General features: G+C 43.7%; 1 protein-coding gene across 14 annotated transcripts in view; it reads left to right on the top strand.

The window, feature by feature from the left end:
• MSRA (methionine sulfoxide reductase A) overlaps nucleotides 1-23,305 on the top strand; it is a 509,296-nt gene that overhangs the window by 219,362 nt on the left and 266,629 nt on the right. The window contains exon 3 of one of the 14 annotated variants that reach the window (XM_078347101.1): nucleotides 8,155-9,393. The exons of 12 other annotated variants lie outside the window; for them this stretch is intronic. In XM_078347101.1, the coding sequence (XP_078203227.1) occupies nucleotides 9,366-9,393 (28 nt within the window). In that variant the 5' untranslated portion in view covers nucleotides 8,155-9,365. Of the gene's footprint in view, nucleotides 1-8,151; nucleotides 9,394-23,305 lie in introns of all 14 variants that reach the window. One more of the 14 variants, XM_078347100.1, reaches the window with a different exon arrangement.

The following is a 23,305-nucleotide window of genomic DNA, read 5'->3' as shown; positions in this document are numbered from 1 at the left end:
AGCTGGGATTACAGGTAACTGACAGTATACCCAGTTAATTTTTGTATTTTTAGTAGAGAAAGGGTTGTAATTACCATGTTGGCGAGGCTGGTCTCCCAGCTCCTGACCTCAGGTGATCTGCCCACCTCGGCCTCCCAAAGTGCTGGGGTTACAGACGTGAGCCACCGCGCCTGGCGCGAATCCTATCTTAAAGGAATTTCTGTGATGATAAATTATAAAATGCCTTTCCTACGTGATCTGGCCCCCCGTGTTCACTCTCTCACTCTCTCCACCTTTCTGTTGTTCCACTGGAGCTGTCACAGTATTCCAGGAGCACCTTGGTCGCTATTACCACATAAGACAATGGGAAAAAGGAAGCTCGCCACTTCTGGGTGTTTACCATTTGGAAACACAGCACAACACTTGACATTCTCAATGCTGAGCTCATGTGGAGGCAGCAGACAGGCTGCAGATGCACGCCTCTCCTGCCTTACTAGCTGTTACGGAATGGGGGTTTCAATTATCCCTGTGTCGGTGTCGCCCCTAAACATGGTGACCATGTGACACATCCATGTCTGTCTCACATGCCAAGGCGCTGCCAGCATGCGCTCCTGCTCCAGGAATCTTTGGCCAAGGGATTCATCCTGCAGCGCAGGCTCTTGTCTGAGTTTGCCCATGGCCTGCAGTCATTTTGTGGACAGCAGACCGGGTATGACTGCACGCCCCATGTCAGAACTCAGAAGCCTGGAGGTGACAGGAAACAGCCCCACTGCTTTAGAGAGGTGTTAGTAAAATGTCTGGGGGGCAGTCTTGTCCTATGGCAGAACAGGGTGACCAGACCAAATACTTGGTTGAAATATATCTTTAATCCTTTGTTTAAACATGCCATTGCGTTTTCTGTTTAAACGTTGTTTTACAAGCTGTGTTCTGACTGCAGTGTAGGCTTTGTAAGAAATCAATCGCAAAGAACTCTTGCCCCAGAGTATTCTGTAGCCTAGGTGGGCTGTAAAAGTTAGAGCTGTTGCTAAGGGAACCATCAGAGGAATGTGGATATATAAATCTCACAATTACATTAACATTTAGTGTATTATCTGACCTCAGCTTTATTTTAAGGCTAAGGGGAAGCCGGAGTAGGAATGATACCAGCCAAAGATCAATGAGAGAGGCACCGTCATTGCAAAACTCGGCACTTTGTCATCAGCATTTCAATTTCACTCTTGTAATGCACAATTCTCTTATTCTTTTTAAAAAGTCCTAGTTCAGCAGTACCTGCCGTGGTCCCCCAGTTTTCAGGTCGTGCCCTTGGTGACACTGGAGGTTGCCTATTTTAGAGCAAGACAGAGCGGTGAGGAGAAAGCCATTCTGCGTTTTTACCGTTGAAACCTAAATCTCTAAGGGGACTAAAGAAATCCCACAGTTTACTTGGCATGAGGGAGTTTTGCCAGTTTCATTCTACCTAAAATGCTCTTTAGCTCTATTGTATATAAGAGTGGAAGAAGTAATTTTATTGTGCTGAAAAACAGTGGAAGTGATGTTACCAACAGGTAATATTAATACTTTAATTTGGCCGGGCGTGGTGGCTCACGCCTGTTATCCCAGCACTTTGGGAGGCCGAGGTGGGTGGATCACGAGGTGAAGAGATCGAGACCATCCTGGTCAACATGGTGAAACCCCGTCTCTACTAAAAATATTTAAAAAATTAGCTGGGCATGGTGGCACGTGCCTGTAATCCCAGCTGCTTGGGAGGCTGAGGCAGGAGAATTGCCTGATCCCAGGAGGCGGAGGTTGCAGTGAGCCGAGAACGCGCCATTGCACTCCAGCCTGGGTAACAAGAGCGAAACTCCGTCTCAAAAAAAAAAAAAAATACTTTAATTCATAACATTGGATAATGACTGATGTGCCAGGTATTATATTAGCTGTTTAATATACATCATGACACTTAAATTTATACTATGGTAAGGCAAATATATGGTTCATGATCCCAAGCATATAACATATACAACATTTTCTTTATCCGGTCTATCACTGATGGGCATTTGGGTTGGTTCCAAGTCTTTGCTATTGTGAACAGTGCTGCAATAAACAAATGTGTGCCTGTGTCTTTATAACAGAATGATTTATAATCCTTTGAGTATATACCCAGTAATGGGATTGCTGGGTCAAATGGTATTTCTATTTCTAGGTCCTTGAGGAATCGCCACACTGTCTTCCACAGTGCTTGAACTAATTTACACTCCCATCAACAGTATAAAAGTGTTCCTATTTCTCCACATCGTCTCCAGCATCTGCTGTCTCCTGACTTTTTAATGCCCGCCATTTTAACGGGCATGAGATGGTATCTCAATGTGGTTTTGATTTGCATTTCTCTAATAACCAGTGGTGGTGAGCTTTTTTTCAGGTTTGTTGGCTGCACAAATGTCTCCTTTTAGGAAGTGTCTGCCCGTCATGATAGACTGGATAAAGAAAATGTGGCACATATACACCATGGAATACTATGCAGCCATAAAAAAGGATGAGTTCATTTCCTTTGCAGGGACATGGATAAAGCTGGAAAACATCATTGTCAGCAAACTGACACAAGAACAGAAAGCCAAACACCATGTGTTCTCACTCATAAGTGGGTGTTGAGCAATGAGAACACATGGACACAGGGAGGGGAACATCATACACGAGGGTCTATCAGCAGGTGGGAGCTAGGGAAGGGATAGCATTAGGAGAAATACCTAATGTAGATGATGGGGTGATGGATGCAGCAAACCACCCTGGCATGTGTATGCCTGTGTAACCTGCATGTTCTGCACGTGTACCCCAGAACTTAAAGTATAATAAAAACAGGCACAGCAGCCGAATATAAGATGACAGCAACATTCTATGCATTTGCATGCTCCTATGCTAAATATATTTAGGTTGACCCTTATGAAATTGACATTTTTGTGAGCAAAGAGAGCCAAATATCAGCAGTTTCATGTGTTTCAGCCCAACACACATTTGCATATACCCAAACTGGTAGATGCATTCCAGAATTTTGTTGAGACGTTCCCGAAGTGTTTCAGAGGCTTACAGAACAGCAGTCTTTTCAAAAAGGCACAATGAACCACGTGGGAAGGTAGAATTCCCAAATGCTTTATCTAATAGTCACAGAACCGAAGGGCCAGATTATTAGATAAATAATCCAATAATTGGGGGCTGCGTGGTTGCACTGTGGTTGTTTCATAGAAGTAGGCCCCATGAGGTGAGGGGGGCCTGCCTGTGCGGTGAGGCAGGGCTGTGTGGCATCTAGAATATTGTGTTATTTTGATTTTAAATTTTAGGCCATCAAAGCAAATATGACATGGGATATAACTTAGAAGACGAGTACGTGATGAGGGCCTGCAGTCATGCTGAGCACAGAGGCTCCAGGCAATAGAATTCTGTGGCACAGAGAGGCACATTGCTGAAGGGAGCCAGATACTCAGCCATAAAGGAGGGTGTCCTTATCCATCTCAATTAGCTTCGGGATTGGACTTTTGGGGAGAGAGGGTTTGGTGTTCAAGGCCTAACGTTGCTTTTCCTCTCAGAAGGTCTCTGTTTGCATTTCACCTCTTTGTTCACCCTGAGCCCAGCAACCTCCGAGCTCCTCATAGCCACCATTCCCCTCTCTCACACAAGAATAAAGTCCCACCTCATAAGCCCACAAGATTAAAATGTGCAGATAATCAGTAGCCATATGGAACATATAAATCTCGATGGGAGCTGTGGGCTGGTGATTTTTAAAGTGCTATCAATTTAAAAATGAGGACAAGTGCAGGCCTGTACATTGTAGCATATCTCTTTTGACACAGTGGAAACCAGAGCCTTTATGTCAACGATACTGGATAGATGCAGGCCTTCACCCTTCCAGAAGCTTCTGCAGTGGCATCATCAGATGCTAGGAAGCTTCTGCAGCTGCCCCTGAGGTGAGGCAGGAGGCCACTTGGGGGTCAGGGGTTCGATGTAGGGTCCCCCGCAGGACACCCTGTTCTGCCGTTGGGGGTTTCATTTGTGACTGTGTCTCTGTCCCTCTTCTTCCCCATTCTTGGTGTGTCTTTCTAAAATTAGAACTTGTCTCCTCCTCCACATCCCTGTACTCAGTGTCCACCCTGCTGTCTATCCAGTGTGGATGGCAAATTGTCAAACCCCTCTACTCCTTGTCCTCATGGGCCCGAAAAGACTGTATGCCTCTTTACCATGTCGATAGATGAAATATAGATTTCTGTCAAAACCTGCAGTAATCTGGAATGTACGTTGGCCTGAGACAGAAATGCGCTTCCATCCTGAGACCCTTGTGTTCTGAAGAGGGCAGAAGCTCGTCTGCCTCGCTGGGACGATGGGTGGCTCGCTCAGGAAATCCGTACTGGAGCCTTACTGAGACACCACCGTTACAAAATAGCATTTCTGCTCTTATTTCTCAACCGAAAAGTATATTTTAAAATGTGGGTTTTCCCCATTTGTGTAATCATGTACAGGAACGGTTTTATGGTTTTGTTTGATTTAGGAACATGTGGGTACCTGCCATTTTTCACGGCAGTCATCCGAAAGGTGCTTTCCACATTCAGAAGTTGTCAACTGCCTTATTTGAGAGCAAGCAGAATAGGCTGCCTCAAATATAAAACCTGGAATCAGCATTCATTTCCTTATTCTGTGCCGTGTTTCGTTCCAAGATAGTGGCATACTGGGAAGCAAGAGAATCCAACGAAAAGGCCTTCTATAACAAACAGACTAACCCATTAGAAAGAACTGACCATAAGCTTAGTAGGAATCAGTCATGTGATGCTGCAGCTAAAATAGCAAATGCTGCGGTTTTCAACCCCGTCTGAAGTGGGAGAACCCATTTCCTATTGGCGTTCTTACTTGGAACCCAGTACCCAAAATGGGCAGGGGGAGTGGTGACTGGGGAAGTGTAAGGAGCTTAGAGCCTGGATGGGTGCCTGCCCTGCCCCTTCCAGGTAACCTCCTGTGCAGAAACTAGTAAACCATTGTTAATACATTAATTATATAGTTATAGGAATCCCTTAAGTAAATGGAAAGTTTTATAATTTTAGAGGCATGTTTTTATACAGTGTTTCATTTGACTGTGAAGAAGGGACAGCAAAGGCATTATCTCCAATGTCTGTATTTTTTGTAAAAGGAAACTGAAGATCAGGGATTAGTAACATGCTCGAGAGCATGCAGGTAGTTAATACACAAGGCAGCAGGGATTGCAGTGTGACTTAGTGCTCATTTCACTGGGTCACAAGCATATATAGATGAAATAAGAGCCTTGGCTTCTTGGAACTGGTCAAGCCATTCCTGGATTGCTTTCTTCGGTGTTCAGTGATGGGAGAATGTTAAGAGAGGCATGACTGGGTTATACCCCTGTGCAGTATAGGTAGAGGTGAAAGATTTTAAAATGGGTATCTCTTTCAAAGGTAATTCATTGGTGTGAGCTGGTTTCACTAAAGGTGCTATCTAAAGTGTGAAAAGTGCTATCTACAGAAGAGCTTGAAGATGGAAGAACGTGGGAGCCTCAGGACAGGGTGTGGATGTCACAGTGAAGGGAGAAAGAAGAAAGGGAGGCCCAAGGCAGGGCAGAAACTTGCTGCAACTTTGGCGTTGTACACAGAGCCCGCCCGTTTTCAAAATCCAGCCTTTGTTCCTTTGCCAGGATAAGAAATCAGACGGCTGCTTTCATGTTTCTGCTTCTCAAATATGTCACTCTTTTCAGTGACATTCTTTCATTCAGTGTAGTGGGTAATCTGAATTGCAAGAATATTTCCTATTTTCCCATAGGACTAAATTAAGTTATTTGCATTTTGAGTGGAATAAAAGACTAAACACATTTTTTTTTTTCCTGAATCCTTGGAAAAAGAGGTTGCTCACTATTGATTTTCATAATTTTATCTGGGCAAAAGCCACTTGTGAAACCCCACTCCTATCTTAGTACAACTGTGCTAGCCCAGAACTAAGGCCAAAGGTTGGGAAATTCAGCGAGAGTGATTTGGATTCACTATAACAATAAGAGCAGCAGCAGCAGCAGAGTCACAACAGCAGAGCCAGCTACCAGGAACAGGTGGCCCAGAGCTCCTTGTCCCTAGAAATGTGCAAGTAGAGGCTTGGTGCTGTCAGTCCCAGGCCCTGAGGAGTAGAACTCGGTGTTGGGTGTTACATTAGGACAGTCTGTTCTTTTGAGATCCAAGATTCTATTATTTTAAAGGCTTTCATTACTCTCCCATTAGAAGGATCAATTTGAATTTCTTGTATTTGAGTAGAAAATGCTGAAGAATACTGAGGTTTGAGTTTCTTATGTTTTGTGAATTTCTCACTGTTGATATTTCATCAGAAAGAATCTGAGAATGTTATGATGTAAATTGGGCCAGATTTGCTAATATATTTTAGGAACATGTAATCTGTGAATAATAAAAGAACTTATTTGAATATTGGATGATAAAACAATATTCTTAATTTAAAATAATTCTTGTTTTAAAAATAGCTTTTTTAAAACCACTTCTCACCATCTTTATTTTTACTTATTTTTTTTAATAATTGGGGTGGAGGGGACAAGTGCAGTTTTGTTACATGGATCTCTCGTGTAGTGGTGAAGCCTGGGCTTCAGTGTAGCCATCACCCAAACAAGTGTATATTGAACCCATTACGTAATTTCTTTTTCTCCCGCCCACTGAAATGGAATTTCGCTCGTTACCCAGGCTGGAGTGCAATGGCGCGATCTCAGCTCACTGCAACCTCCGCCTCCTGGGTTCAAGCAATTCTCCTGCCCCAGCCTCCTGAGTAGCTGGGACTACAGGCGCATGCCACCATGCCCAGCTAATTTTTGTATTTTTAGTAGAGACGGGGTTTCACTATGTTGACCAGGATGGTCTCGATCTCTTGACCTGGAGATCCACCTGCCTCGGCCTCACAAAGTGCTGGGATTATACATGTGAGCCACCCGCCCAGCCCCCATTAAGTAATTTCTCATCCCTCATACCGCTCCCACCCTGCCGTGTCTCTGACATCTGTCCACTCTCGATGTCCATGTGTACACATTATTTGGCTGCCACTAATTCATGAGACCATACAGTATTTTACTTTGTTTCTGAGTTATTTCACTTAACATAATGGCCTCCAGTTCCATTCATATTGCTTGATATTATTATTTTTTATGGCTGAGTAGTATTCCACTCTGTGTGTGTGTGTGTGTGTGTGTGTGCACGTGTGTGTGTGTGTACCTACATACCACATTTTCCTTATCCAGTCATCTGTTGATGGACATTGAGGTTATTTCTATATCCTTGCTATTGTGAATAGTGATTATTTTTAAAACAGCATTTTGGAGTCTTGGTGTGGCACAGGTATTGTCCTGAGTGTAAGAAGTGGAGAAGGATTGTACCCGAATGTGGTGTGTAAAGTGCCCATATTTTATTTGTGTAAGTAAGAGAAGATTTCTATCCTTACCAATCGCTAGGTTCATGGCTGAGGCATCTATAACAAAAAAACAGATGAACAGGAGAAAATTATGCACATTTATTTAATGTAAGTTTTCTGCAATATCAGAGCCTTCCGAAATGAAGACCTAGAGAAACAGGGAAACCTGTGTATTTTATGCCTAGGTTTGATGAAGAGCGGACAGAGGTGGAGAAGAGTGGTCTGATTAGACAGAGGGGAAGTGAGCTGATGGTGACAAATCGGGGGGCATTCAGCAAGGCCTGTTGGTTCAGATTCTTCTGTGTCCCTGTGTGTTCAGAGATAAGGATGTTCCTTTCCTCCAAGTATAGGGAGGACACTTCTTCAGTGAGGGTCTGATGACCTGCCACAGGGAAGAAGGGCAGGAAAAGGGCATAGAGAGGGAAAGCCTTCCTGCTTCTGCTGTCTTCTTGAATGCCAAGGTGCCATCTTTTGTGGTAGCATGTTCTGAGCCCCATCATTTGCATAGCTCTACAGACATTTCCTGTTTTTATTTTTTATTCATTTTCACATTTCAAGCATCTGCCCTTAATGTTTAGCTTTACTTTGATCTGTCAGATTTGGAATTTGATGGTCTGTAATAAATGCACGTTTTAGCATATCAAGGGCCTCATATTATAAGCAAACGAACAAACATACAACCCCTACATGAACTGTTTGGTAATACACATAATTTCTCAGTTTTTCTATTTTATAATTTGGATTTTTCTGCAGCAGGGATGGAGAGAGCACTTTTTCTATCAGAAGTCATCAGTGCACAGGAAAAATGAGTCAAGCTCAACTGAGTAAAAAGAAACTTAATTTCTCTAAGAGAGAAGTATATTCGACTTTGCTCTAAATAAGAACGGGATCAGAAATCTATCTAACAACCAAAAATGGAAACTGAGAGTGGCTGAGGATGAAAAAGAGATGGAAAGAGAATGATCACAGGAATGGACACACACAGAGACTTCACAGTAATAAAGAAAAAAAAAAATCAGGTCGAGAGACAGACAAAACGAACCACACACCCAAAGGTGGATATAGACAAGGCTGGCACACAGAAGTCCTTTTTGGGGGCTGTGCAGGTAATACCGTAACATAAGAAGAGGTGGTGGGCAGATGCAGTGACTTGAGGAGGGCCTGTCCTGTCCAAAGGCACTCAAATCCAGCAAACCCTGCATTGACCAAAGGAAGTCCATCTGCCATCCACTGGGCACCAGCATAGTTCTGAACACCCACAGAAGTGGGAGTGGACGTTTATTGAGTGCGTACCCTGTGCCAGGCCTGGTTCTGTGTGTCTTGCCCTTCATGCCTTACAATCCTCACATCATCTTGGGAGGCCTGTGCAGCTGCCATTTTTCCATGTCATACGTGAGGAAGCAGAGCTGGAGAAGCTTCCGTGAGTTGTGTGATAGCACACTACGGATCAAGGATGAGCCGAGGTTGAACCCAAGGGGCCTGGCACTGGAAACGAAAACCCACTTCAATGCCCAAGGCATGCATTGTCGCCCACACGGGCCCAGCCATCTCGTCTCCCACTTTCATCCAGACACATGGAAGTGCAGGGATAGTTATGGCAGAGACAAAGAAACACACTCAGAGAACACAAAGAAGCCTTAGAGCTAGGCGTGCATGGATTCACATCCCAACCTCCTGACTTCTGCTGTGCACATTAATTTGTATCCTCATTTTTTTATTGCATTTTAGGTTTTGGGGTACATGTGAAGAACATGCAAGATAGTTGCATAGGTATACACGTGGCAGTGTGATTTGCTGCCTTCTTCCCCTTCACCTATATCTGGAATCTCTCCCCATGCTACCTCTTCCCAACTCCCCACCCCCCGCTGTCCCTCCCCTATTCCCCCCAACAGACCCCAGTGTGCAGTGCTTCCCTCCCTGTAAACCTGGAGACCATCATTTTCAGCAAACTGACACAGGAACAGAAAATGAAGTACCGCACGTGCTCACTCTTAGGTGGGTGTTGAACAGCGAGAACACACGTATCCTCATTTAAAGCTGTCAGTGCTGTTGTGGACCTCTGAAAGATACACCAGTAAATGGGGCCAGAGTGAAGGAACACTCCTTGACAAATGCCTGCTTTTTTTTTTTTCTTTAAATTTAGTTTACTTTCTTGTTTTGACCTGGCATAAAGTGCCCATAAGAATTTTCTAGAGACAAAACTAGGCAGCAGGTTTTTTTTGTCAGGTGAAAATGGTGTTCTAGGATTTCCATGGTTGCATTGTGCCTAGCTGGTAGTAGGCAGTCAGTGTTGATAACTGGATCATGAGATTTTGCAGTTACTTAACAATACCCTCCTAATTTTCAGGATTTGTATTTTTATCTATTCTATTTGTATGTACAATGTTTTCCTAGTTATCTCAGAAACTTCCGTAGGCCAATGAGGTAGGTATTATGATTTCCATTTCCCAGGTGAGGAAACCAAGACCCAGAAGGTTAGCTGTCTCAACTGAGGTCTTACAGCTGGCAAATGATGGAGATGGCTCCTGAGGGCTTTTGTTCTAAATCCATGTTCTGTCCTCTAGGCTGCACTGCCCTTCAGTGATTTAAACGGAACGCCATGGCTCAGTCTCTAGGGAGATGTGCTTTCCAGAGCTGTAGCATTTCTGACAAAGGTGAAGTTCTGATTTTTTCCCCCTCTCCTGGAAGGAGGAATATTAAATATCTGCAGTGTCTACATGTCTTTAACCTTCCTCCCAATCCTTACTACCTCTAGGAGGTTACTTAGAACTCTGATTTCTGTTTGTTTTTAATATCCCTTTTTATTCCTCTGCAATTGAAAAAAGACATTGAGTATGCTGCTTAAATGCAGTAGATTTTTCCTAGACTGTTTGATAATATCTATTTTATAAAGGTTCACTACCAAAATCAGTTGTGATAATAGCCATAATAGTTTGAAAGTGATGTTTTCCATTGCAAATTTGCGTATCGCCTAGGCTTTGATATTATTTTGAGTAAATATTGGAAAATAATATTATTTTAAACCATGTTTTTATTTCCAAAAATTCTAATTAAAAATTAAACATCCTTTGGAACAAAGGAAACACCTGCCCTTTCCCAATTCCCACCCTGACCCTTTATTTTGCTCTATTTCCGCATAAATGTAGAGAACTTCGTTATACGGATTGAGAAGTAGAACATTTCACTGGGGTATGCTTTGACTTCCCAGTTCCCTCAATCAAAGAAGTAAGCATGATTTTTATCAAAAGAGTGAGATGAAAGGAGGATTCCCTGCACCATCATTTTGGTTTGTCCTCTTCTTTCGGGGGATGGAGGAGCTGAAATGTGCTTACTTGTTTGCTGCGTTTCCTGCGCACAAGTACTTACCCCTCACTTTACCCGAGACCCAGTGACGAGGGAGCGTTTAGAAAAGAAGAGAGGGAAGCTAATACCAGTTGAAAGTAAAATGCTGGCATCTTAATTTTAAGAGAACACAGAAAGCCAAATGCTTTCAGAAAAGGGTCCCTTCATGGAGTAATTTGCCTGGTATGGCATCCCAGTTTGTTGTATAATTTCAGCCCCGTTACTATGGTAACCTGCTTTAGTGTCGCAGCGATTGTTAATCAGGATTTGTCGTTATTCCCCTTTCATCACGAGGCTCTATATCCTTATGGATTAAATCACAGTTCTCATCGACAATGGCATAGATCAAACATTATTGCCAGACATAAAACCCCGGGTCGCTCCCTGTCATTTCCCCCATTACCAGAAGCAGCAAATGCAAGCTGAAGTCCAACTTTTGCAAGGAAATCAGGACGCCTTCTGGCTCCTCTGATATCTACCCTCATGACAGAATTCCAAGCAAGAGGGCCACTTCATTTCCAATTACCCTGTGCCCATGGGAAGGGCGAGCACCATTTCATGCCATTGCAAACCCGACTCTGCCGATACAAATCCAGGCAAAAAGTTATTTTGGTGTGACCTCTAATTCTTCCTCAAACTTTACGCTTACTCTTATTCTCGGAGCAGTCTGCTTTTTCTTTCTTTCTCGTCGATTTTCTAGATTCTTGTCTGCTGCTTTTCAGTAGGGAGACCTTGTCAAGAAGCGGGGCAGACCAAGACGCCACCCCCATTGAGGATGTTCAGCGGGCATCACAGAGCCCGTGAGGCTCCTGGGGTGGTGGCTTGCTTTTCCCATCCGTGAAGTCTGGCGATAGCAATACCCAGACAGGGACGTGAACAGCCCTACGGCGTAGTGACTGGATTTAGCAGGGCCAGGTCGCCGCCATCTTTAGGAAAGTGAGGATGAAGGAACACAGGAGTGGTGACATGTCCCGGTGCCACGTTCCAGGTTTGGTGCGCGTCGTTAGTCAAAATGCACCTTCATATTGCTAATTGCTTTGTTTAGGAGTGAGAACCCTTAAACTACACTTGTTAATAGCCTCTGGAGCCAGTCTGCCTGGGTTCAGCGTTTCGCTCTGCCACCTTCTAGCTGTGTGACCTTGGCATGTTTTTGAACCTCTCTGAGTTTCAGTACCTAAAACCAGGGTGAGAGTAGAGCCTACCTCAGAGTCCGTGAGGATGACGTAAGTGAATATTTGTGAAGCGCCTAGGCTGGGTGACTGGCACGCCATGAGCGTTGTAAATAGATGAAAAAGAAACAACATCGCATGTACGTGTATTCAAAATACATTCAAGAGCAGATTATCCAAATACCAGTAAGGTGTTGAAAACAGTGCTCCCCCTCCTCCCCCTTCCCTCTCCCCTGCTTTTTCTCCTTGATCTCTGCAATGTGCCCAGCCCCCAAGTATAATTCTGATTGGCTAAATTAATTCTGCAGCATCCTGCTGTGAATAATTATGTTGATCCAGTGTGTATTCTGATGCCTTTTTTTTTCCCTTTGCCTAAATTATAATGTGACAATTGCGGCTCACAGCTGGCTCATCAGAGGTGGGCAGTTGGGGGATTGGCACATCTGACTGTGCTTCTCTGTTAACTCTGTGCCTTGATTGCTTAAGACAAGACATATGTAAACCCCATGATTATTGCCATTTTTATTTTTTTTGGACTTTGCAAAGACTCTGCCTTCACACACAGAGCTGCTGGGCTTGTTTTGCTGGGAGGGGGACATGTAGGAGTCTGCTTTCCCCTCCCCCTGCCTCTGCCTGCTTTTCCTTTCAGACAATAAATAGCTGTCAGGCTTATGTCAAGGATGAAATTATAGGTGCACATGAGGCCTTGATTACATTGTTTTGGAGAGATTGCTATTAGCATACTGAAATGAAGTCTAATTTTTCACTGGTGGAGCTGAGTCAAACTCCAGGGACAGGGCGTGCAGTGTGAGGCAAGAACCGTCCGATTGGAGTACCTGTTCTGTGCGGGGATCAGCTTTTCCTTCCTTACGACAAACAATAGGAATAAAACAATTCCTACGAAGAATAGCTTCGCATTAGAAAAGAAAGACCGACTGATAAAGGATGAAATAAGACATTTCGGTTAGATAAGGCTCTGTGAAATGCCTATATATGATTTTCAAGTGTGTTTAATCCATTTTAAGGCAGCATCTCGCTTATTGATTAAGCCTGTGTTGTAGCCTGAAGAATTTACCGTCTGGATTTTTTAGGCTGCTTGCTGCCTGCATAATTCATTTTACACTGCCTGGTCCTGCAAGCAGGCATCCTCTGAAGAGGCGCGTTTGTGAGCCCTCCATCCGCAGGGCGGGTGGCCTTCTTGTACTTTCGATGTTTATACGTTCTGATGATGTCACCATGTGGTCTGTTCACTTTGAAAATCCTTCAGTATAACAGCTATTCTTGGCAAGTGGTTTCCTCGAAATGTTTAAGGAATGGTGCCTCCCGAATGATGGTAGATTAATAATTGTACATGGCTTGTTATAACTGTCCTGGCTCACTGTGGTAAAAATTTAAAAATTATATGCATAAACACACAGATATATGTACACCCATGTCTGTGTGCGTGTGTGTGTCTGTGTGTAATGATAATAGTATTGTAACTTGAAAGCTTTTTCAATATCATCGTTTCATCATTACTATTATTAAGGGAAAAAAATAAGGATTTGGTATGGGTGGAGAGAGGTGTCTTCCGGTTTGAAATCTGTAACGGTGGAGAAAATTTGTAAACGGACCATATTTTGATGTATTTGAAGTGTATATTTTCAGGACCTACTACATGTAAGATGCTGCATTGTAGCCACTCCAGATTCAGAGGTGAGTTAGAGATGGTTCCTGCTGTCCAGGAGAGTGTGGTTTGGACCAGAACAAAACAAGTGTGACCACATAACCCTCGAGCAGCGAAGAACGGCGTTGCCATAAAGGAAGAACCCATATTTGCCTTGGGTTTTCTCACCCTGGCTATTTGGGTGATGTTAGGGTAAACTGAGGAAGAGAAGGGAGGGTGGAGGTTTAATAGAAGAGGTTGTATTTGAAGTGTACATTGTAGTGTGGGGAGAATTGTAAACACAGAAATAAAGACATCCCAGCAGGGTGAAACTGGAAGCAAAAGCAGGGTGAGGTCTGGTCTGGCCAGAGGTTCTCCCCTGGGATGCTCTCATATCAGTAGAGAACTGTGAGTCACACAGCTGCCGCCTGAAATCCACAGACAAAGGAAGCAGGTGAGCAGCTGCTGAGGGCTGGGGATTTTGAGGAAATGGGGGTAGCCGAATGTAGGTACAGGGGTACTTTGCGGGTGATGAAAATGTTGTAAAATGGAATATGGTGTGGTGGTTGTACAACTTTGTGAATAGACTAAAAACCATTGGATTGTATACTTTAAATGGGTCCGTTGTATGGTATGTGAATTATATCTCAATGAAGTTGTTATTAAAAAAATACCGCTGCGGAATGATGAAATCAGACTTTCTGGGTGTGGTCCTTGCTGGTCTGAGCCTCCTTAGAAGCCCTGGGCTGGAGCAGGGGCTGAACATGGCATTCAGGCTGGAAGGAAAGGAGGGGCTTTATCTTAGCCTGGAAGGGCTTGCTGGAAGGTTTGCAAAACCTACTTGCAAAAGGGAGCCATTGAAAATTTTAAAGTAGGGTCTTGGCATGTTTACATTCTTCTTTAGAAAGCTACTCACAGACGTGTGCTGGATGCTTTCTGAAAGCTGGGACGCCGCTGGGACCTTGTTAGGTCACTGGCAGAGGCAACATGGCCCTTTCCAGGTGCAGACGAGGGCCAGTGGCAGTGAGTGGAAATTGGGTAACAGATGTAAGAGACTCAGAGAGCAGAATGCCAGCAGGGCCTGGCGCTGCCTGGCTGTGGGGTGAGTGGTAGAGAAGGTCTGAGGGGCCCTCAGGTTTGAGGAAGAGTAGATGAGAAGGAACAGGCCCAGAGGAGGTGACATGCTCAGTGTTGTGTGTGTTGGATTGGAGGAACCAGCGATCCATCCCAGAGCAAGATGGGAATATATCTCTGACCCCAGCAACGGGGTTGGCCACCGAGCCTAAGGAGCATGTAGATGGGTGCGGAGGGTCAACTTCCGCAGTGGCTTAGTCATCAGTCATCAGCTGTTGGCAGGAGGCCTCAGGCCTTCACCCCGTAGGCCTGGTCACCGCTGCCCTCATGTCCTCACAATGAGGCATAAGGTTGACTTTCCCCAGGGTGAGTGGCCCAGGAGTGAGTGAAAGTCACAGTGTCTTTATAACCCTGCCTGGAAAGTGACACACTGTCACTTCTACGGGTCACACAGACCAACCATGTACAGGGTAGGAGGGACCACACGGGGCATGAGAACAGGAGGCAGGGGCCACGGGGGCGGTCCTGGGGACAGTCTACCGTCCCTTGACCCCCGGCACTGCTCTTGGCATGGCCATCCGCATAGAAAGGCTTTAAAATTGAAGAGCCCTCAGCCATCAGCTGACAGGCAGGAAGCTCATGCTGCCTGGGAAATTCCTGCATTCGCCCAACATCTCGGGAACCCTCCCCCCAAACATGCCAGGGCCTGGGGAGACAAGATGAGCAGGACACTGTTACTCTGGACTGTCACTCCAGGGAGTTCACTGTCCTTCGACTCTGAGTGGGGCAGAGACCCTGGACCACAGCAACTGTTTTCCTCAGACTGTGATGCAAAACTCCAGAGAGAGGCAAGCTGACCTGAGAGGGACCGGAAAGGGAAGTGAGTCTCCCCTGGTTTGAGGCGTTGCTGCCAGTACCTGTGCACTTGGCCACAGTCCAAAGCGACTCCACGGCGGGCACAGCCGTGGGGCTGACGTCAGACCCCGGCCTGGTGAAGCAAGCACTTGGAGGCAGCAGGCAGAAAGGGCTCCACTCAGCTCTGCAGCTGGAAAAGAGACCTCTTTTTAGACAAGAGTTGCAGATAATACTCTATTTCTGGAAACATAAGGATGAAAGGGATGAACCTTCTTCAATGTGATCCATTCAGAAGTATGTTAAAATGTATCCCTTCATATAATGAACCGTGTTTTTATTTTTAGGTCAAGGCAGAAGAGGTTTTGTTTGTTTGTTTGTTTTATGAGAAATGGAAAACTTTTTTTAAAAACGAGGAATAGGAATTTTGGCGGGGCGCCTTGGCTCACACCTGTAATCCCAGCACTTTGGAGGCTGAGGTGGGTGGATCACTTGAGGTCAGGAGTTTGAGACCAGCCTGGCCAACATGGTGGAAACCCATCTCTACTAAAAATACAAAAATTAGCCGGGCATGGTGGTGCGTGTCTATAATCCCAGCCACTCTGGAGGCTGAGGCAGGAGAATCTCTTGAACCTGGGAGGCAGAGGTTGCAGTGAACCAAGATTGCACCACTGTGTTTCAGCCTGGGCAACAGAGTGACACTTCATCTCAAAAAAAAAAAAAAGGAATTTAGTTATAATTAAAAAGTAATCAATTGGGAGACCAAAGCAGGAGGATCGCTTGAACCCAGGAGGTCAAGGCTGCAGTGAGCCAAAATCGCATCACTGCACTCCAGCCTGGGTGACAGAGTGAGACCCTGTCTCAAAAAAAAAAATCATAACTTGTTGAGAAGTAATTAAAGACATGCAGAAGTGAAGAGGGCAGGAAAACTCTGATGAGTCCAGGAGAGGTGTAGAGGATGTGGCAAGTGTATTTGTTGTTGTTAATTTTTTTTTTTTTTTTTTTTGAGACAGAGTCTTGCTCTGTCACCTAGGGTGAAGTGCAATGGCGCGATCTCAGCTCAAGTGATTCTCCTGCCTCAGCCTCCCAAGTAGCTGGAATTACAGGCACCTGCCACCACACCTGGCCAATTTTTTGTATTTTTAGTAGAGATGGGGTTTCACCACGTTGGCCAGGCTGGTTAAACTCCTGACCTCAGGTGATCCACCCACCTAGGCCTCCCAAAGTACTGGGATTTCAGGTGTGAGCCACCGAGCCTGGCCCATAAATTGGGCAGGCTAATGTTTTAATTACATTGTTTGGTTTTTCACTGTATTTCTTGAGTGTCTGCCTTCTGTCTGTGGACAGTCACAGGCTGTCAATTGATGGTGGTAGTATGGAGTTCTCTTTGGAAAACAGATGCATATACATACAGCGGTTTCCATGAGATACATAAAAGCACAGTTGGCAGAAACCACAGAAGTGGTATGGAAATGACTAATACCTGAGAAGCACCCCTTTGTGGCAGTAGGGACACTATTTTTGTGCTGTAGGCCACAGCGCTCTGAGATCCCCGTCAGTAGTGCCATGGTGGGCGCCGTCACATTCTAGGAGTGTGGCTCCTGGCAGATCATTCAGCCTCGGTTTCCACATCCCTACAATGGGATGACAACACCCATCTTCCTTCCTTTGCCAGGACTGTTGTGAGGTCCAAATGAGATTATGTTTGTGCAGCTTGTGTCACTTAAGGTTGGTGACATGCCCTTCTATCAATTGAGTTTCAAAAAAAAAAAAGGATTTCCATATATGCAAGACAATACGCTATTTGACATTTCTATAGAAGTTTAGCAAATATTAAAAAAATACATTTTAGACTAAGATGAAACAAACCATATTTTGGTTTTGTCTCCTTGCTTTTCAGATGATACTATTGATCTCCAAGCCCGACTACCATTTCATATAAATGAAGAAAGAGTTCTAGATTCTCCCCTGCTTGCTTTCCTACAGCTCCCGCTGCATCGGCCAAGCGGCATTGTATCCCCTTGTCCCAGTCTTTAAGTTTATTAAGCTAGGAATTAACTCATGATGCCTCATCTATTTTACTTTGATCTTGTGAGGCGAGTCCCAGTTTTGGGCATCTTGGCAAGCCTGTGTTGTGTGCTTTATTCTGGGAGCTGGGGAGGGGGCAGCCCACCCCTTCCTCTGCTCTGGGGAGGCTGAGAGAGGAAGACGGGATGGCATCAGAGAACAGAGTCATTGCTTCCTTCTGGTGGTACAGCTGCCTTTGAATTCCTACCCTGTGCCCAGATGGGGGAAGTGGAGGCAGAAGGAAGGTCAGGAAGGGCAGGGCAGGGGTATTTGAGGTGCAGGAAGAACCTCTTCAACACCCATGAGTTGGGGGCCCCAGGCAGCTGTCTGCTCTTGCCCTGTCCCTCTCTGGGATGTTCTGTGTATTTCTGGGACCAGGTGGGAGATGGTGACAGGGTCCCAGGCTACAAGGGAAGCCTCAGTCTGTAACACAGCAACTTTTCAAATGGAGCTTATAATGTTTGTGTCTATTTTTCATGAGGAGGGATTTTTTTTGGGGGGGGGTTGGGGAGCAGCTTTTATAAACACTGATTTTTTTTTTAATCTGTCAATTTACAAATAGTTGATGGTAAGTGCCGTTTTTTCCTATTGCATTTAGTTAAACCACCAAGAGAGGCTTCCTCACACTGGGATTGCAATTGCTCTGTAGGGTTGGGGGAAGAAGCGCCCTAATGACTGACCCAGGAACTTGAATAAAAAGCTTCGGTTGAAACTGCAGGAATGCCAAGAGCTGACTGCAAATGCAGAGACGTTCTAAGCGGGTAATCTGCAAAGAGGAAAAGGACAGTGCCTTGCGGCTTCTAGGATGTCCTTTGTCCTACCTTCTCAGCTCTTTTCACATTAAAGGAAATGGATGAGAGAGACTTTGCTAATTACGTCTATGAATAAAGTGACTCAGTGCACTGGCTCAGAGCAGAGACCAACACAACTCGAGAGAGAAAATCAGTCTGTCATGTTTGTACAAATATGTGCACTTTGATGATAATTGCCATAGTCATTGTTTACTATTGCTACACTATATTAATTATCTATTCATTTATATTAAATACATAACTCTAAACATCATCCCCAAACAAATTACCTTTTATCAATTGAAACAAACCAATTAAAAATTTCAAAATGCAACCATGTAATCAACAGCTTAGTACATGATAATTATGACCAAAATGCCAATTAATGTGTTAATATATGACCTCAAATCTACAGAAACAAACAACAAAAAGCAGCCTCACATAGCAATTATGGCCTAGTTTGATTGACAGATATCTGTGAGTTTGTTTTTCTGTCTGACTCAGTAATTTGACTTATATGAAAACAGCCAGCGCGTTTCCTCCTGTGTTCTGAAGCCATTGTGTGAAAAGTGCACAGGATTTAAAAGCACAGCCTTTTCTGTTCAGCTCCTGCATGTCTCTTCCCTGCACTGCCCAGTCGCATCCCTTTCCAGCATCGTTTCTGCTGCCCTTGAACCCGTGGAGTGGGAATCACGACAAGGATCTCTCATTTTATACGTCAGTAACGTGTGGCATGGACAGCCCCGTGCCCCTGCCTGGACACCACTGGTGCTGATTTTATGGAGCCCAGGCTGGTGCATGCATGTGTGTGTCTGGTGGGTGGTGATGAGAGGGGATGAGGCATGGTGATAATTCACGACATACCCTCTGTCCAGTTAGGATCCATAAATGAGGTGGTGAGGGGAGAGAGGAACCAAGCCTACTTGTGGAGGATATCAAGAAGGGCTTCCTAGGGAGGTGAAGGTAAGCCAAGCTCACCAGGAGCTGCACCTTCCTGGGGAGGGGCAATGAGCCAAGATCGCACCGCTGCACTCCAGCCTGGGTGACAGAGTGAGAGAGATTCTGTCTCAAAAGAAAAAGAAAAGAAAAGAAAAAAAGAAGAACTTCTGGAGGAGGCTTAGTCAGTGGACAGGATTTAGACAAGAAGGGATTGGGAATAGAGACCATTCTAGCAGAAGGAAAGGCCTTGAGTGCTTGGGCTGGGTCAGGGCACAAGTTTGGCTACAATTTAGAACCACTGGAGGAAAGCAGTGCTGAGATTATTTAGACTGAGAAGACGAACCTGTCAACCTTACTTCTTATTCTGCATGTGCCTCTTGATGAGAAGGCCATGTCTCCACTCTTTAGTAAAGGCCGAGGCCATTTCAAAGGTTACCTGGCCTTTTTAAGTGACTTGGAATGTTTAGCACAGTTTCAGAATGTCAGTGTCTCACCACCTGACCCTTATTTACTCTGTTTATGATGGCCAGTTTATTGTGAGTCTGTTTTATTCTAGAGAAAAGTGGGGGTACTTCTAAAACGGTTTCTTATTTCAGTGTGTATGCACCTTAACTCTGAAACATGCTCCCTTAATTGCACAGGCAACTTTATCACACATAGTTAAGTTGTGAACATATTTTTGTGTGTTTTGCAGTGGAAAATCCCCTTGAAAAATCAGCAAATCAGACTTCAGCTTGAAAAGTATAGGCAGAGGACAAAACTCTCTGTGTGCAAAAATATCTATACGTGTGTATGTGAAAACATAGACACATATATGTATACATATGTATATATATAAATAAAATTGGATGAGTCATAGAAGTATAAATATCTCCAATGTAAAATCTACTAGAGAAGGAGTTTGTTTTTATGACTCAGAGGGGATGTGTAATAAAGAGGTATTTTTAAGACCAAGAGCTAGTGTGTGTCAGTTTCTTTTTTCCCAATTCCTTGTGTCCTTGGCAGGAAGATGAGTCACTGGATCTGAATCACAAGGCGATTAAGAGCCCCAGGGAAAGGCTGATTTCAGGATGGATATTTAGAAGCCTCAGTTAAATCAGGTCTTGGTATCTAGGTGGATTGGGGAATCAGTGAAACAAATATTTCTCTTCATTTTTATTTAGATTCTATGGATCTCTTGCTCAGTACAGAAGTATTTTTTTCCCAAAAATCATATGAAGAAAGAGGAAATGCTGCCCATTCTGAAGGAGGTTTTTAAAAATGAGTAAAGCATACTTCATGTTCACGGCAGCAGTATTCACAATAACTCCGTGTGCCCATCCACAGGTGAATGGGCAGACAGAATGTGGTCTCTCTGTGCAACGGAATGTATTCAGCCTTCAAAAGGAAGGAAATCCTGTCACTTGGTACAATGTGGATGAAGCTTGAGGACATCATACTATGAGAAAGTCAGACACAAAGAAACTAATACTATGTAATTCCACTTCGTTGAGGTTCCTGGAGTAGTCAAATGCATAGACAGAAAGTAGAACAGTGATTTCCAGGGGTTGAGGAGAGGGGATGAAGAGCTATTGTTTAAAGGATGCAGAGTTTCAATTCCGCAAGATGAAAAAGTGCTGGAGGTTGATGATACATCGACGTGAAAGTACTTACCACTACTGAGCTGTAACTTAGAAATGGTTACGATGGTAAATTTAATATTAGGTGTCTTTCACCACAATTACAAAAGTGAAATGAGTGAGGCTTATTATTACGAATAGACAGCAGATGACTGAGACGTTGGCATGGCTGGAGCATTGTCTGGTGCGAGCATGTGGATGAGGCGTGAGGTGGGGAAAGAAGGCACCTGTCTTTCTTCCAGTAAATTGTTCTCTCCCTCATGCCTTCCACCTTCATTTCCGTCCTCATGACTCATCCTGTCTCCTTCTTATGCGCCTGCTGCATACTTTCTTCCTTGTCCCTGCTGGTCCACCTGACCTATTTTTACTCCCTCACATTTGGTCGTCTTTATCCTAGGAGGAGAATGCGTCTTTCTTCAGCACAGCTTTCTAACTTCTTTTTTCCATTTTAAGACTGACCGTGGCATAAGATCAATGGGTGAGGTAGACATCTAGTCATCTTTTTTGGTGAAAGTTAGGGATATTGATGTTGGTCGCTTCCCAAAGTGACAGCAACGGTAGGTAGCACGGGTGAGGATGTCTTCCAGTGTCTGAGACGCTCATAAAGTACGTTGGCTGCTCTTCCACATTCCATGTTCTTCAAAATGAAGTGTGTGTTCTTATGTTACTAAATATACTCCAGGAGGAAGCAGTGCAACAGATTTAGAAGAATATTCTGGAAGTAGAACATGCCGTTGGTTTTCAGAGTTCATATTCTCAATTTCAATCCTTTTATTTAGGATCCAGGGTTTAGGATGTCTGTCTCTCTGATATCACTAATTAGAAATGATCCAAATGTTTAACATCATATAGAAATAAACAGAATGGTGTATTTGACAAAAGTTGACAATTTTCATGTCGGTATTCCATGCCTCGTGGTCAAAGTTTAAATGGAAACCAATGTGGTCTCGGCTTCAGGAATCTGTACCATCGTAGATAGTAGTGGAGAAAAGGACATAATAATCTGGGCTCCTTAACACATAATATAGATTTTATTTGTTGAAAGTAGAATGCAAGGGTGGCTAAGGCCTGATCTTGTTGAGGGATGGGAAATGGTCATACGCAGTCACTAAATCTGTATGGTGGACATGCTTGCTTGAGAGCCTTGCAGAAGAGAAGCCGTGAAAAATACTTACAGTTTTTATCAAGGTTACAGCAGGGGTGACCACCCACAAGGCAGCACCCAAATCTGCTTCAGTAAGATGGAAGCCTCGAGGACATGTTTGTGTTTTATAGGAACAATAAATTTTCATTTTAAATGAAACAGTTCTACTTTTTTCTTATGAAATAATGTTGTAATATAGATCAAATATATTAATTGTTTGAAGATAAGTTAAATAAAATTATATATATCTTGAAAAAGATTTTGATTTTTTTCTTGGAAATAGTGATTTGTTATTTTTATGGAAAAAGGAACTGTAGTTTTTAAATGTTCTTTAATATTGATTCACAGAAGCTTAACTTACCTCTACCACAGGTACAGTAAAATTGAATGTATGCGTATATACACAAATACACATGCACATATCAAACTATTAACTATTATAGTTCACATATTACACATATTAAACTGTATATATAGATAGATATAGTTTATACACACACACACATATATATATAGGTTTTACCTTGTATTCACATTAAGAGAACAAGCTTATTTTATGATGGACAGAATCGTTAAAAAAATTTTCTTGGAAGCTTTCAAGAGTCCTAGGTTTAAAAAGGTATACCCACACCACAGATAGTCTAATGACTACAGTAAGGATAAAGAAATACTGAACTTTTTTTAGTAGGCTTGTGTTGGTAGGGATATTGATGACATTCTGAAACTATTTTGTGTTTATTTAGGAGACAGTAAATGAGCCACTAAGTGAATTGATGTGTTGGAAACCAAAATTTTCACTGTGGATGGAGACATAAAGATGAGGAATGTGAGGTACTGGATTTGAGTGTAAAGTATCAGTATGAACTCATGTTAACACACATACTCTCTCTCTCTCTCTCTCTCTCTCTCTCTCTCTCTCTCTCTCTCTCTCTCTCTCTCTCTCTCTCTCACTGTTCTGGTTGTATCAACCAAAGAGCCTAGAAGTGGTGCCATCCTAGCCATTATGGGCATCTCTCATGCCCAGATCTTGGTTTCTAAATTTCTCTTTCCACTAGAAGAAATCATGAGAGAAATGGTAAGCCTCAGATCCTTTGTTGCACCGAAAGCAAGGAAGTATGGAAGGACCCCTGAGGGCTTTCCAGGACACTGGCTTGCAGGGTCTTTCCTTAGTCAAACTCGGGAGGGTTGGAACATCAAAAAAGAATATTAGTGATCATGGATTATAAGTACATTTTTAAAAACCCATACAAATCCACAGTGATGAC

The sequence above is a fragment of the Callithrix jacchus genome, chromosome 13, assembly GCF_049354715.1.
Source record: "Callithrix jacchus isolate 240 chromosome 13, calJac240_pri, whole genome shotgun sequence".
Classification (NCBI taxonomy): Eukaryota; Metazoa; Chordata; class Mammalia; order Primates; family Cebidae; genus Callithrix; species Callithrix jacchus.
The sequence above is the reverse complement of the archived record's forward strand: the minus strand, read 5'-3'. Positions and strand labels throughout refer to the sequence as shown.